Source organism: Psammomys obesus, unplaced genomic scaffold (assembly GCF_907164565.1).
Source record: "Psammomys obesus unplaced genomic scaffold, mPsaObe1.curated_primary_1811, whole genome shotgun sequence".
Taxonomy (NCBI): Eukaryota; Metazoa; Chordata; class Mammalia; order Rodentia; family Muridae; genus Psammomys; species Psammomys obesus.
This window is the reverse complement of record NW_026588752.1, coordinates 7,783,827-7,800,422: the sequence shown is the minus strand read 5'-3', so window position 1 is coordinate 7,800,422 and position 16,596 is coordinate 7,783,827. Positions and strand designations below refer to the sequence as shown.

Sequence of the window (16,596 nt, the reverse complement as noted above, 5' to 3'; positions counted from 1 at the left end):
GACCATGGGCGTCATCACCCACTAATGAGTTGTCAAACCATTGCTCTTCAGTCTTTTGGATGCAGATCTATCTTCTCCTTGAGGATAGGCCTTACTTCTAGTTTCCCCATGTCACCATAATGCCTGACTCGCCAAAGAGGCCATTTAGTGACTGCTCATTGATGAGTGAGCAGTAACCCAACCACTGTGTCAGTGGATTCAACCCCAGCCGATTCCCTCAGAGTGCTCAGGATGCTAGTTTCTGCTCCAGTGTTGCCAGAATGTGGTGTGTTCCACACTTGGGCACAGGTGTCCCCACACAGCATACTGAATTCAGTGGCCTCTCTTTAGCTCGCTAAGCTTCTCCAGCGTGAATGATTTCACAGAAACATGACCTGTAGGCTCTACTGACCCAGGCTCAAGTTTTCTGAGTCCTGGGACAAATGTCAACCAATCTCTGATAAAATATCCCGAGTGCAGGGCATCCCAGGGGCTTCTTTTGGTGTCCCTTTGCTACCTGCTATGTCTTCTCTCCATCTTCCAGGTTGCAGACGACAAGTGGATGGGAGTTTTCAGTTACTTCGGGGAGTTAGAGGGTATTAAAGAATAAAAAAAAAAAAAAAAAAAAAAAAAAAGCTTTGGGGGCGTTTGTGAATATCACTCAAAGGACTTGGGAAGATGTCTCAATTAGACGTCAAGACGTCAGTGTTTCTCTAGAAAAAGTGATGTGCCTATCTGGCACACTTGAATAAGCACGGACCTCGGACAGAGCAGGTCCAACACGATTGTTGCCTCAGACCTCTGGGACAGAAACCAAAAATCGCTGAAGGGGCTAGGAGAAGTGGATCGCAGGACGGGCAGCCAGGTTGGGCCGGACCACCTTCCGACCCAGTGGTGGAGACAACAGTTTCAAACATACAAAATCGTGACCCAGACTCTTGACTTCGCCTCTGTCGCAGTGAGTCTCAGGCCGCGAAGACGCCCACCGGAGCTTTGCCCAGAAGTCCCTTTCAGGGGATCCTGGGAGCTGTAGTCCATTCTCTCCCCGGATCCCGCGCGCCTCAGGAAACTAGCTTGGGAGTCCTATCCGAATTGGTAGACTGAGCGTTCCCTGCCGGTTTTGGAGGGCAAGAGCTCAGGAAAATAGAGCAGAGATTGGGGCTGTTCATGGACTACAACTCCCGGCGTGCCTTGAGCGGCGTCGCTCTGCCTTGTGGGAGTCGTAGTCCCGGCACGATTCCCAGTGCCGCGTGCGCCCCTGACGCGCTGTAGCCTCGGGCCCCGGCTGGGCGCTACGCTACGGAAGCGGCGTAAGGCGTACCGGGTGGGCCGGGCGGGACGGCGGGTGCTACGGAGGCGGCGTAAGGTTGCCGGGCCAAGACTGGAGCTTCGCGGTCGAAACGCGCTAAGCCGGCGGAGCATCGCGGCTGGCGCGAAGAGGGCCTTGGTGCCCTCGGGTAGAAGTTGTGGGTCAACCTACTGAGGGCCGCGCCCGCCTAGACCAACCGCGCCTCCGGCTCGCTAAGGTGAGTTCCACGGTAGGCGGCCGGCCAGCCGGCCTAGGACTCCTAGAGCTCGGCCTCCGGGCATCAGCCCGGATGCTCCGTATTTGTCCTGGGAACAGCAGCCTTCCCTGTGGCGAGCGGGAAGTGGGGAGTGCGCGCGCGCGAGGTGGGGGTGGTCGTGTGGGTCACTCGAGGCCAGCCCAGGAACCTCAAGACACAGGCGACCCTCGGTGCCTGCCTGTCCTTGAGTGCCCTCTTGTTGGGGATAAGCGTTGGCCCACACTGTACGAAGGTGTACATCGTGGGAGCACCGTTTGCAGAAAGCTGCAGCTGCCTGGGGTGCCAGTGAGAGTAGGGCGTCCTGTGTGCCCTCCCATCCCACACTTCTGTTTTTGTGGGCCTGTCAGTAGGCCCGGAAAGTTACAGAGCGGACCCTTGACAGCTGCAGGATTTTCTTTTTGTTGTCTGAAAAGGGGCCTGTTCGACTTCTGATCTGGAAACCCTGTTGTGTGGCCAGATGGCCTTGCTGGGCTGGCTCTCCGGGTCCCCGAGTGCCTGTGGTTTGTTACTAGACACTGGTAACAGGACCGTGAAACACCTAGACTCTAAAAACAGGATACCTTCCTGAGTTTCAGGACTCTAAACACCCAGGCTCAGAACCTGGGAGACTTCTCGGGTGTTTGGGGCTGGCCCTGCAGTTCAGGGAGAACCTGTACTCAAGGAACTGTGAGGTCTACCCCTCCAGTGGCAATTTTCCCCTGTTCCAGTCTGGGGATCTGTAGGTCACAGATGCAGAGCTTGCCTCGGAGTTTCTTCCTGCTTCCAGAGTCTAGCTGTGAGGGATGCGCTCAGGCCCACAGTTATGCAGTGTAGGGTAATTGTGTCTTGCTGAACAGCAACTTTTCTCCATGGGGTGGGTAATAGATCCTGCTTCCTTTGAGGTCCTTCTGCCCCAGAGAGATGCACCCATTTTTTCCCCCAACAACTGAGAATCCCTGGAGCTGTTTGACTGACAGGCAAGTCAGTGACCTCCAGGAAGGCAGATTTAAACCCTGCTGGATCCAAGGCTCAGATATGTTACAACTTTATGGGAACTTAACCATCAAAATCTCTGCTAGCCATGGTGTCTGAGGTGTCAGGCCCAGACTCTACATCTGTGTAGAAGCCTCAGCTTGTCCTCCGTGGGAAAAGGATTCCATTGCTCTCTATCCTTGGATCCAGGCTTTGCCCTGGTTCTGACCATCAGAACCAGGTTCTGACCATCCAGGCTTTGGCTACTCCCAAGTTTTCCTGGCCCCTGTTGTACATTATCCAGGCCTTAGGGCAAACAAAACTGGTAAGCCCCATTTTACAGATGAGGAAACTGAGGTAGAAGAGCAGTTGCCAGGGCGGGGGTAGATGGAATTCTAAGTCTCCAGATCACAAGCTACTTTTAGTCTCCTTCCACGTTCTCATTGGTGGCCCTTGAGAAGAAGAGCCTTTTTGGTGACCTGAAAACCTTCAGTATACATGCTGTCAACGAGTTGATCATTTAAGAGCCTGAGAAAGCCCTTTGTCCAGCCCTGTGGTCTTTAGTGTCAACACTGCCTCTTATTGCATTAGACAATTTCTAGGTCTGAAAAGGCAAAATTTTAAAAAAAAGAAAAAAAAGATTAGAAGAAAAGGATAAATGAAAAACATTGAACTCTTTGAAAAACACATATATAGTAACCAAGGATCGCTGGTGACTTGTCACATTATTTTGTCCTGATTTCTACACTGCATAGCCTGGGAGGCTGAATTTCCAAGAAACACAGCTATGGCCTTAAGGCTCTGGGCTCAAGCCTAGAAAAAGGACACTTCCTGTCTCTACCCCTCCCCAGGGGTGTATTATTCTCCTACCTGCCTGTGCATCTTTTGACCACCCCTTCCGTCCTTCCTTCCGGTTACCGCTGCTTACTGGCTAGATCACCTGACACAGTGAGAACATCCTAAAGTGCACTGCGCTCCTGTTTCCAGAAGCTCTGTCTAGCCTTCTAACTCCTCAGGCTGTATGCAATCTCTGTCATTTGGCCTTTCTGAATTCCCAGTATGTCTTGGCCATCTGGAGCCATTTGATCCCTACATATCTGGTATCATTCTGGCTTATTCCCAGGGGTCTGCTGGGGCCACCCCAGCTACTTGAGTCTCCCGTACTCAAGATGTGTGTGTTATTTCTTGGCAGGTCCTGCTACCTAACTCATTTCAGCCCCGCATTGAACACGTAGCCAGTGAGCATTGACCATTATTGGTAGCCTCGGGTCAGTTAACTTCTAACGTTGAAGAGCTATCCTAATTCAGAAAAGCCACATGTGCTCTTTGTGGAAACGGGCACCTGTCCGCAGCTTGTTTCCCAATCTGAGAAGTAAACCAGCAGCCTGTGACCCTTGCACAAGTGTCACTGAAAGGAGGCAGAGGAGGCTGTGGGTTGGGGCTGGGTGTGGAGACTGCTCATCCATATGATTGTCATTCTGTGGGTCATGGCATGGCTGTGTGGAAACCTTGTGACCAGTGGACCAAAGAGCGTCTTGGTGTGGGCAACATATTGCCTACCAGACTGGTCTAACTAGGCAAACGGTTGCCAGAGGTGGCATTATAGGAGGGCAGGAGTAGTCTACCACAGTGTGGAGAAACAGGAATGATAGTGTGGGACCCTAGGGTAAGATGCCAGACAGTCTTCCTATGCTTTTTACTCTTCTGCACAAGCTGCCATGTGGGAAACCAGGGGTATAGCCGTCCCTCCGTAAGGACTCAGCGGGCACCAGGGCAGGCCTGTTCAAGTCTCCATATCAGGAAAACAAGTGGAATACTTACATTGGCCTCAACCCTCTTATACTGACAAATGCACAGTCATGGCTCTCCTGCTCCATATCCTGTCTCAGTTTCCCTCATTCTGCCATCCCTACTTCCCTGGTAACCAAGCTGGAGGATGGGCCTGGACAGAGCTTTGGGATACAGGAAGGAACACAAGTTGATAGCTGCTGTTCTAAAATGTCAAGGTGCAGCCATGCCCGCTGCTAACAGTCGGGATGGGAAGGCAATGGAGTGCATGTCACTGCAGAGGGTGGCTCCTATGCCTTCCTCCATGGTTCTTGAAAGTTGCCTTCTGTATTTAAAGAACTCTCAGACTTTCTGTCCCTTGCTTGATCTTGCTGACCATACACCATTTAATGGAAAAAAAAAATCAATGAGTTCTAGAGCTTTCTGGAGCCCCTGCCCATCTGCAGAGCTCTAGTGCTGAGAGACATGCTTTGGCCCCTCACACTCCTAATCCATGCCTTTTTTTTTTTTTTTTTTTTTTTGAGCCAGCGTGAGCTTGAGTGCCCATATGTTGCTTGTTCTGATGGCAAGCCCACCATACTACACTTTTACCTTTTCTCCAAAAGCTGTATTGCACATTAAACAACACTAAACTAAAATCTTTTGTTTTTGTTTTTTGCAATGCCATTTTGGAAAACATAATTTCCCTTCTCATAATGTATAATTAAGGTGGTGTGCAACTCCAGAGACCCAGAAGGATGTTCTGTGATTCTTTTCCATGTCTAGGAGGCAGGTCCAACGTGCTGTCTCAGATTATGCTTGCTCGGAGGCCAGATGCTGAGTCCCCCGCCTCACGAACTGCAGTAGTTCACTCAGCAGGATCAGTGTGTCTTACTTGTTCTGAATAGGCCTACAGCTGGAGGTGCCTCTGCTGTTCTGAGGCCCAGCCTCAGGGTGTGTGTGTGTATGTGTGTGTGTGTGTGTGTGTGTGTGTGTGTGTGTGTGTGTGTTGAGACAGGGTTTCTCTATGTATTTCTCACTGTCCTGGACTCTGTAGACCAGGCTGGCCTTGAACTCCACCTGCCTCTGCCTCTGCTCTGCTTGGATTAAAGATGTGTGCAACTCTGCCCAGCTCCAGCAACACTTTTCAACTTCTTCCTATGAGCTGGAGACCAGGAAGTACTTGGCAGAAATGGAGACATTTGCAACACGAAAGGTTGGGAACTACCTTGTAGGGTGTTCTGGCTTCATCTCCCACTTAGAAGAGTAAGAGGGTTCAGGACAGCGTCCTTCTTCCTAAAGCTTCTATCCTATACTTGGCTTGTAGATGGGCTTTTTCATTTTCAGTAGAATTTCTGGTTCACTTTATGAGCTCAGCTTGCACCCTGCCTCTTGTGTGAAGGTGAATGGTGATGGCCACTGTTTCCAGTATTGTTCTTATGAGAGGGCAGTGAGTGAGTATAGGGGGTTGCAGTGGCCCAGGAAGGAAGTACAGGATGAGGACACATGAGTCTGTCTGTCATGGTAGCATCTGCCATGGTAAGCAGGTGCTGAGAAAAGCAGAGCTTTGCAGATTGAAACAGTGACTACTGTTGGCAGTTGAAGTGGCTGAATAGTGCCAGGACCTGAGTCCAGGGAATCTTGGTGTCACTCTGCTGTTTCCCAGAGTCCTGCCCCAACCTGGGCACGGTTCCCTGGCAGTACCTAGAGAGCCGAAGCTTCCTTGCCAACTACTACTGATCTGTGGCCCTGGTGATGAATTCTGCCCAAGAGCAGAGCCAAGTTGAGGAACATCAAGACAGGATCTTGAATAACCCTTTCTATTATCCTTACCAATGTAGAATTAGCCACGAGCCTGTTTGACTAAAGGACAAATTGGTTCCTGTGACAATGGCAGTGAAGAGCCAGCAAACCATGGTGTTTCCATATCTGGCTGTGGAACACATACAGTTTTTAAAGGGAAGAGGTCCCTGGACATCATGTACTGGGGGGAGGGGCAGTAAATTAAGTCCTCCAGGAGGCTCTCACTGTAACACTGTAGAAGAGGGCAGGGCCTGAGTCACATGGCCAATCAGGACTCATTTGCAGGACTTTGGCTTATGCAGATAATCCCAGAGGCTGCATTTGGCATTCCTGAGCCAGAGCCCAAATGCTGATAGGAGGGCGGTGCTGTCTTGGTGGGTACTACAGTGGTCAGTCTGTTCAGAAGCCCTTTCCTGAGGTAGCAACCCTGGTGTGGGCGCATTGGCATCTTGTTATCTCTGTGTGTGGCCTCAGGTGAGCTAGTTACCAAATGTTGTGGCTTGTTTCTTGGCTTGTTTGATGGAACAGCAGGGCTGAAGTGCTTAGGTGGGAGGGAGGAACCCCTTTCTCTGGGCCAGTGCTCATGGTCTCTCTGGTGACCAGCCCTCTGCCCTGCCAGCCTGGTTCTTTGGCTTGGCAGAAAACATTTTTGAGAAAGCTATGCTAGTAGGGTTTGGTCTTATCGTTTGGGCCTTTTACCCTCCCGGATATCTCCCCTATGGACTGCTAATGGCTCCCACATGGAGTTCTTGAGCTATAGGGTATCTTGGCCAAAAAGAGGCTCAAAGAGCTGAGGTTGGTCCATTCCTATGGAGGTGCTCCACCTATCTTCAGAGAATGCTGTTCAGCCAGTTCTCACAGGGTTGAGCCCTCCCCTGGGGTAGATCTAGCCTAGTTTCTTGAAGGGAGGATTTACTTCCTGTCCCCAGGCCATTTCCTCTGGAGCTGGTCTTGATACCAGCTGTCTTGGACAGAATTGCATCCCAGCAGTGGCTTATTCTTGGCTTCACATCTGGACTGGCTGCCTCCTGCCCTGGTGGGTACAATTCTAAGGTATGGTAGGTAGCTGTGGGTGGCAGTTGGGGCTAGTCCTGCTGTTTTCCTTTGCTCTACTATCTCAAGAGGTGAGTGATAATGAGGTGAGTAAAATTGGCCTTCATAAAATTACCAAGAGGAGGGGCTTGTGTGGTGGGAAATCCCATTCTACTCTTTTTTTTTTTTTTTTTTTTTTTTTTTTTACTGAGGTTGAGCACTGTGCCCAGGGCACTCCCAAATGGAGATACAGGGAGACATTTTACTTACTACATCAAGAGCCCTACAAGAACAAGGTACAGTAGGTCTCCCTGGCCTTGATTTGGTGATGTCCCCAGATTGTCCTTCTGGGATTGAGATATCCTACAAGTACTTGGGAGCTCTGGGCAGGAAGTACTGACTTGGCTGTAGCAGTGTGGGGCGAAGAGACAGGCTGTATACCAAGCGACCCTCACAATGGATTTGCAGCCCTTAGATAGGTTTCATGGCTGGTGAGAAACATGGAGGTCCCCACCTAGCCCCCAGCCCTGAGCACATGTGAGGAAGAGCCATAGGTCTGTCCTACTTGAGGTATACTAAACATCTCATCTGCAGGTGGGCTGTCACGACCAATACCTTCTCTCAGAGGGCCCTCAGAGCTGGAGGTGAACCTGGGACAACAGAAGCTGTTGTTACCATAGCTAGCTAGGACTTGGCCTCCTGATTGAGAGTACCCTTGTGTGGCCTTAGGCAGAACCCAGTGGAAGCATCATCCTGTGTTCTCATGCTTGTCCTGGGTGAATCTCCTCCTCTGTCCTCCATAGAATGTCTCACACCAAAGCTGGGGACACGCTAATACATACGCTAATACATCTTGGTAATTAACACTTGGTCTTTCAGAGCAGTGGCAGCCCCACTTCCTCGATTCCTTGAGGCCAGATCTAGGCCACTGTCCTATTTAGAAGTAGAGCAGTTCCCAAATGAAAATAAAGGAGGTACTGACTGATAGGTCTCGGACAGGGGAAGGCATAGGCCCCAGGGCTGGGAGGGATGGAAGAGCCTACCTCTCAAATCTTGTGCTCCTTGCTGCACCCTACCCCTTCTGCCGCCTGTTGGAGGCTGATGTGGTTACACTTAAGTAACAGTGAAGCAGTGGGATAGTGTTTGGGGCAGGGACCTCTGAGAATCACCACTTGCTGTGCCCAACCTCCTGAAACTTCCTGACTCACAGCACAGGTCAAAGAGTGTTTGCTGAGCTCGCAAACAGAATTAAAAGGATGAGGAAGTGGAGTGCTTTCTGAAGTGGGGGCATTTGTCCACCAGCAAGCCCTATAAGAGAAGACGACCCTCGCGGTGGCTCAGGCCTGCCACTAAGGGTGGGGGCCATGCTGTGTTCTTACGAAGTCCTCTCCTTCCTGTTCTCTTTGGAGTACAGCCTACACAATCAGAACATGAGCAAAGACCGGGTCCACCTGTGTTTCTCAGTGTCCCTGCCTTCACCACATGCTAATTATACTGTTGTACTCTGGCCTAGATGAAGGAGACCCGGGAGGGGCCAGCCTCCCTCACTCAGAGAAGGCCTGGTCCCAGTGTCCTTGGCAAAGTGCCTTGAGTATGATAATTGCTTCTGTAGAGGGTTGGCCAAGCCAGAGTAACAGCCAACCCTATCTAGGACTGCTGCTGGATTCCCCTTCTCCCCTTTCAGTGTTCCCTGGGTGCAGTTGTCAGAATCCAGAAGGAAGGTGTGTAGAACCTTTTACACAGCTGCCTATCATCCATGTGGAGCCCCAAGGCTACTGGAGGTGCTGGGTCTACAGCTGTGCCTAAAAGGCCAGCGGAAGAAAGGGGAGTTTCAAGAGGCACACATGGACAACTGGGCATGGTGACACTATAATCCTACACTTGGGAGACAGTGGCAGGGGATTCAGGGATGGAAGAACATTCTTGTCTACATAGTGTTTTGAGCTATTGTGGGATGCATGAGACCCTTTCTCAAAACAAGCAGAGCCCTACTGATGTCAGTTTCTCGATGTGAGGGCTCCCTAGGCCAACAAAGAGCTGGTAGCCAGCTGCTTCCTGGTGTGTGTGTGTTGGGGGAAGGGCAGGACTAAGACTGCCAGCATCTTCTCTCAGGCTTCAGGTGGCCCTTAGCCAGGACAACGGCTCCTCAGCACACCAAGGGACTCTCTCCACCCTGACAGCAGATATGGTTAGGGCTTTGTAGAATGGAGAGCTTCTGAAATCATTGCTCTCCCTGTCTGCCTTTCTTTTTTGTGCACACTTGGCAAAAGAAGAATATGCTGTCCCCACCCTCCCGAGAGACCCTCTGCTTGAAGAAAGTGTCTCTAATGAGCAAACACAAAGACAGGAGGAGGATAGGCTCTGGACAGGATTGATGAGCAGGGTAGCTGGGGATTATAGGAACTATGGGGTAAGCAGCACTCAGGCCTATGCAGGATTCTAGCATCTTCCTGGAGGAGTAGGTAATCTTCCCAGAGGCAGATAGGTAGCCCTGAATATACTTCCTGCTTTCACAGTGAATGTGGTAAGGTCCAGTGTTGGCAATAGATCAACTCAGGACCCCGTTGTGAGCAATTTCTGCCCCATGGGCACTTCTGATCCCAGCTCCTAATACTCTTCCCTCTCTCTCACCTGCTCAAGATTTGAATATGAGAGAGAAGCACCAGAAATGCTGGTGTACATTTCTCACAGGAGGCTCCCATGTTGCCAGGGCTTGTCAGTTTGAGGGATTGCTCTGGCATTGACAACCACAGAAGAGGCAGGTGTACTGGGTGAACATTGTAATGTGGGACTGATGGATAGAAGCATATTTTGCTGGGCACCTGAACAGAATCCTGCCACCAACAGTTCACTGATACCCCATACAAAGCCACCAGCACATGTGACTACGGAGTCCCATGAAGTGGTATGTCTATATTGAGCTAGAAAACAGTCCAAATCTCCAACTAAGGACCATGTATGGATATAACCTAGAACCTTTGCTTGGACAAAGCTCGTGGTAGCTCAATAACCGATTGGTTTCCCATAGTAAGGGGAACAGGGACTATCCCTGACAGGAACTCAATGGTAGGCTCTTTGACCTCCCCACCCCCCAAGTAAGGAGCAGTCCTGCTAGGCCACAGAGGAGGACTTTGCAGCCAGTCCTGAAGATACCTGATAAAACAGGGTCAGATGAAAGGGGAGGAGGTCCTTCCCAATCAGTGGACTTAGAAAGGGGCAGGGAGAAGCTGAGGGAGGGAGGGTGGGATTGGGAGGAAATAAGGGAGCGGGATACAGCTGGGATACAGAGTTAATAAAATGTAACTAATAATAATAAACAACAATAATAATAAAAAAAGAAAAGAAAACAGTCCAAAGATCTTGACCAGGGCCAAGGACCAAGGTCAGGCCTGTAATTTAGTGCTTCAGAATCTGAGGCAGGAGAATCAGGAGATACCAGCTTAGGCTACATTGTAAGACCCTGTGTGAAAACAGTCAAAAGCAGTAAGAATGTAAGTTAGCTGAGATTATATTGTGACACTTTGAGAAGATTGGGGAGTGGGGAGAGGCACCTTGATCAGAAAAGGGATACTTGGTGACTCAGTAATGTGATTTGTGGTGATGTCATACTGACAGGACAACATTCGAGAGATGTTATGTTGCACAAAGTATACTAAGGCTTTTTACCTGATCTTTGTTTTTGTTGGGTGTTTTTTTTTTTTTTTTTTTTTTTTTTTTTCCTTATCTTTTTGTTTATTTGTTTCTCAAGACAGGGTTTCTCTGTGTAGCCTTGGCTGTCGTGGACTCATTTTGTAGGCCAGGCTGGCTGGGAACTCATAGAGATCTACCTGCCTCTGCCTTCTGAGTGCTGGGATTACAGGCGTGCCCCACTGTGCCCAGCTGTATTTTTATTTTATTTATTTTATGTGAGTGTTTTGCCTGCATGTGAATATGTATACCAGCTGTGTGCCTGGTACCCATGGATATCAGAAGAGCATGTCAGATCTACTGGAACTGGAGTTACAGGTGTTTATGAACCACCATGTGACGCTGGGAATCCAACCCAGGTTCCTCTGCAATAACAAGAGCTGTTAACCTTTGTGCCAGCTCTCGAGCTCCTTGTTTTGTTTGTTGATGAGACAGAGTCTCAACATGTACCCCAGGCTTGCCTAGAAATTGTGATTCTTTTGCTTCGGTTTTCCCAGTGCTGGATTACAGGAGTTCACACGCCTAGCTCTGCCTGTCCTTCTTTGCTTTTTTTACTGTTATTGTGGGGCAGGGAACATGTGCACACATATGTGGAGGTCAGAAGACATTTTGGGAATTCTTTCACTACAGGTTCTGGCCAGATCGCCAGCCCTCTCTTAGTTCTTTGTACCTCCTCTGTATGGCTTGCAGGGAGCCTGAACCTGTACTGCACTGTGTCTTCTGAGCCCTCCTTAACAAAACAGTCAGGGAATACTTGTGGCTTTTTGTGCTGTGTGATCTCTGACAGAAGCCACAGTCATCATGTAAATAAATGAGCATGGCTTTGTCTATCAAAACAATTTGTAGACACTGAAATTTTAATTTCAAGCTGGGTAGCTTATACTTGTAATCACTGCATTTGGGAGGCAGAGGCAGGAGGACCCTGAGCTCAATCCATGCTACATAGTGAGCCCCTGTCTCAAAAAAAAAAAAAGAGGGAAGCTTGTTAAATTTTAATTCTACATAAGTTTCAGTTCTTCTTTTCCTTTTGGTTTGTTTTCTAGCCATTTCAAAGTATGAATTAAAAGCCTTCAAATCTCAGAGGGTCACCAATAGAGACAGTCCCTTGGCAAAAGCAGCTCCTCACATGCTAACTTAGAAGGTGGTTGAGAAATAAATGCTGCTTCGTGGGAGAAACATCTGGTTCTGATTGAAACCCCATGATGAGGGGTTGCAGAACTACCTGGCCCTGTGTCTGGGTGTGCTGGAGAGAGGCTGGGCTTAATGCTGGTGGTCCTCTCACGGGTCAAGTGCTGGCTCACAAAGGCACAAACAGACAGTCACCTGTCATGTGGGGCTGTCCCCTGAGCCCATAGTGTTTCACAGTGTGCCTCTTGGCTCCTAATGTCAGTCTTCTCTCATCTGCACCCCAATACCAGCATCAGTGTATGACTCAGAAGCCAGAGAAAGTCCTGTCAGTGGGTGATAGGAGACCCAGGGGTAGGAACTGCTGAAACCAGGACAGCTTTGTGGTCTACCCAGTCAGAGAGCAGTGTAGATTCATACCTTAACCTGTAGCCCAAAGAGGGGCCACACACACATCCAGTTATCCTCTGTGAGCTGGTCTCCCCAACTGCCAAGTGCTCCGTGTCCCCAGGATCACACTCAGATGTGTTTGGTCTCTGCCACCCTTGGCCAGCAGGTGTAAGATGGCTCTCCTGCAGTGCAGTCTGCCCACTTCCTCCCAGGAATGGACGTCTCTCTGGTTCCCTGGGATTCTCCAGGGCTAGTGTGAGCCTGGTGAGTGTGTTCACACAGTCCAATACTGCCCCTTTGAGGGCACAGTTTGGCCTCTTTGGTCTTCAAGTACCATCCTGCTGTGCCCTCTGCTCTTCATTTTTCCTTTCCATGGACTTAATGTCCCCTTGATAGTTTCTTCTGTAATAAGACAAAACTGTTCTCCTAATTGAGGAATAAAGCCCCTTTGAAGACTAGAGATAAGTTTGAGATGAATGATGGGTTTTTCAGATTAGGGTGATTTCCTGAAACCTTAGTATTCCTCAAGTCAGGGAGCTGCAGCCCCTGCAGTACCATGGGTACTGGCCTTTGGCCTCTGACCAATACTCCCTTGCAGCACTCGTCTGTGGATGTGCACTACAGTGCTGAATACTTAAAAGTCATGCCCTGAACCTCATTTTCCCCTTGTGTACCCCAGGCCACTTGGCATGCTGGGAAATTATCCCAGGGCTTAGAGTTTCATCTGTGTGAATCACACTGTTTCTTCTCTCTTTTTATTCTGTTTATTTTTGTTGTTGTGTCACTGACTAGCCGGCTGCCCTTTCTCCGGCGTGGGCACTCTCCTCTCTCCATGCTTCCGTCCGTGTGCCACCGGCCAGAGGTGACCAGGCCCGGCTCTCTACGTGGCCGCTGTCAGGGGGGCCATGGGGAGCTCCGCCTCCTCCCTGGCTGCCGAAACGGAGTCAGACCACGGCTTCCCTGGGGGCCCACCCTACCCAGGGCCCCCAGCAGCAGTTGGCTGGTGTAGGAGCGGCCCTGGGGAGACTGTCTGGGGAAGTGCTCTGGTCACCAGACAGCACCCACGTCCCCGGGCCCGAAGGTAAGAAGGTGGGGAGGGGCAAGCCTGAGGGGTCTTGGGCAGGAGACCTTTTTTCGATGTGTCTCTCCTTGTTATAGATGCGTGCTTAGAGCAGAGGTGTCTGTTTATCAGTGCTCTCTGGCAACTCATTTCCCCTAAAGGTACAGAAGCTAATCTGATCTGGGTTTGCTGCTCTTGGCTGGCAGGTTGGAGACTTTCCTTTGCCTGAGGTTCTGCTGTGGCCCGCTATTGAGCAGTACTTGCCCAGGGCCTGTTGTATTCCTATGAAAGCTGTCTGGAGACCCCTGCTAGTGAGGCTGATGACTTGAGCCCCTGTGGCTAGCATTCATTAAGGGTGCTGGCTTGCTTCCCACACTTGTCAGAGTTGAACACTACTTTCCTCCCCTGCCTGTGGTGCCTAAGCTCCAGTGTGGCTGCTCTAGGGATGCCATTCTGGCTCTGGAGAACCATAGGGGTCTACCTTTACCTGAAAGTCCTTTCTTAGCCACGCATGTCATTAGCTTCCTTTTTGAGGGTTGTCTGGTACTCCCTAAACTTCCAGGTTTTACCTCAGAGAGGATGTAGACCTAGTAGCTCTAGAACCCAGGTAACCCAGGTAAATAAAGCTCTGATCCTTTCTCTACTCAGGAAAGTGCATGTCTATGGCTTCCACAGACAGCTCACGCACCCATCTGTCAGGTGTTAGTTAGCTGGGCATAGAGCTGTAGACAGGACAGGAGACTCCTCCTGAGGTGCCTTTGACAGCAAGGTCGAGCTGGCAGACAGGTGACCGTAAGGAGATGCTGGCAGGAGGCACTGAGACCGCATGCGTCTGCAGGGCTGAGTCACTCTAGTGGTTGGGAAACATTGGGAACCCAAGGTCCAGAGAGACAGGACAGGCAGAACTATGGCAGGGACCTTCGAGCAAGTGTGGACGGTGCTCTGTTTCACATGTGCATGAGCGCGTGGGATTGCCTCAGTTCTTGGTACTGCAAGATGCTCCCGGCAGTGCCTCCAGTGTAAGTTTTAACTCCTTTAAGCAGTTATTTTGAAATGTGACTTACATACTGTCTTAGTTTTTCTATTGCTGTGATAAAACACCATTGACCAAAACCAACTAGGGAAGGAAAGAGTTTATTTCCACTTCCACAGCGCAGTGCATCACTAAAAGAACTCAGGGGAGGGATCTGGAGGCAGGAGCTAACGCAGAAGCCATAGAGAAGTGCTGCTTACTGGCTTGCTCCTCAAGGCTTGCTCCGCCGGCTTTATAGCTTTCAGGACTAGCAGTTCAGGAGCGGCACTGCCTCCCCACCCAGTAAGCTGGGCCCTCCCACAGCTATAATCAATTACAAAAATGCACCAAAGGCTTGGTGGGCCAGAGAGTAGGGCATTTTCTCAGCTGAGGATTCCTTCTAGAATGACTGACTCTAGCTTGTATCAAGTTGATATAAAACTAGTCAACACGCACACCATTAGATTCACCTGTTATCAATGTAGTTTCAGGTCAAGGTCATTTTCAACCAGTGAGCTAGTTTGCACGTCAAAGAAATCCTGTTTGCAGTCATTTACTCCTGTGTTGGCCCCAGGAGGCCACTAGCCTGCTTCCTGTTTGTAGCTTTACCTTTCCTAGACATCTCACATGTGACCTGTGTGTCTGCCTGCCTTATTGCACTAAGCATACTGTTCTTAAGGTTCGTCCACATTGCAACATGTCAGGACTTCCTTCCTTTTCATACTTCTGTGCTATTCTGTTTTAAGAGTAAGCTACCTTTGGTTTGTCTGCTCATAAACAGTACGGTATTTCCACTTAGCTTTTATTAGTGATGCTGCTTATAATCATTCATGCTAAAATTTTGTGGGGGTTTTGATATTTTGTTCTTGTTTAGTTTTTTTTATAGAAAGGGTTTCTCTGTGTAACAGCTCTGGCCATCCTGGAACTTGCTTGTAGACCAGGCTAGCCTTGAACTCACATAGATCCACCTGCCTCTGCTTCCAGAGTGCTGGATTAAAGGTGTGTGCCACCATGCCCAGCTTTTTTTTTTTTTTTTTTTTTTTTTTCTCTCATGCTAAAGGTTTTTATGTCGGCATGTGTTTAATTGTCTGAGTGTTTCCCTGGGCTGGAGTTGCTGTGTTTGTGGCGAGTTTGTATAACATCCTGAGAAACACTGCTGCCTCAGGGGTTGGCGCATTTCCATTCCCACTAAAGGTGGCTGGGTTCTGGTTTCCCCTGCCTTGGATGATGCTTGCTGTAGTCTGTCTGTGACTCTGACCACCCTCGTCCTGCAGGGTGTGCAGTGGAGCTTTACTTGATTAGATTTGCATTTGTCTGATGGCTATTGGTACTAAACATCTCATGTTTTCATATGTGCGTGCGTTTGTGTGTGTGTGTGTTATTGTATTTAAAGTATGTATCTCCTGAGAAATATCTTTTAAAAGTAGAATTGTGGCTTTGTGTGCTGAGGCTATCTGTTGGATTTTTTTTTTTTTCAGTCTTGTCAGTGAGTAAGCAGTGCCCAGTAGAGAATAACACCATATATGTGCATTGTGGGTGACTCTCCTACTTTTATATTTTACTAAGTGCCTGTGTGTAAATGAAACTTCAAGATTCTCTATTGCTTCATTTTTAAGTGATGGGGGGGTGAGGGATTGCTCAGCATTGCATATCATACCTATCACTGTAGAACTTGGCAGGCTGAGGCAAGAGGCAAAGTAGGATTGCTGGGAATTTGAGGCAGCCTGGGCCACATAGTGAGTTGCAGGCCAGCCAGGACTGCTGAGTAAGATCCTGTCTCAAAAAACAGAAGTAAAAGCACAAGGTTTGGGTGTCTGTAAAGGTAGTACAACGGTTAAGAGCTCTTACCACTCTTCCAGAGGACACTGGGTTGAGTTCACTTTGTGGCTGGTAACCATCTGGAACGCTGTTCCTGGGGATCCAGTGCCTCTTCTGACCTCTAGAGGCTCCAGTGCATGATACATATACATACACTCAAGCACATACACATATGCATGAAAATAAGTAAATTATTTTCATAATCATAAAAAAGCACAAGTTTTTTGTTGGGTATGGTGGTGATGCTTTAAACCTAGCGGAGACAGGTGGAGCTTTGTGAGTTCAAGGCCAGCCTAGTATAGTGAGTTCCAGGACGGCCAGGGCTACAAAAAGAGACCCGACCTCAAAATAGATAGATAGATAGATAGATAGATAGATAGATAGATAGATAGATAGATAGATAGATA

At 49.3% G+C, this 16,596-nt stretch overlaps 1 protein-coding gene across 9 annotated transcripts in view; it reads left to right on the top strand.

Moving 5' to 3' along the window:
- The first annotated feature begins 1,315 nt into the window (after positions 1-1,315).
- Positions 1,316-16,596, top strand: part of Capn15 (calpain 15) — a 27,133-nt gene continuing 11,852 nt past the window's right edge. For 2 of the 9 annotated variants that reach the window (XM_055604625.1, XM_055604630.1), the window contains exons 1-2: positions 1,316-1,505; positions 13,092-13,380. In XM_055604625.1, the coding sequence (XP_055460600.1) occupies positions 13,205-13,380 (176 nt within the window). In that variant the 5' untranslated portion in view covers positions 1,316-1,505; positions 13,092-13,204. The other 7 variants (XM_055604624.1, XM_055604620.1, XM_055604622.1 and 4 more) reach the window with 6 other exon arrangements.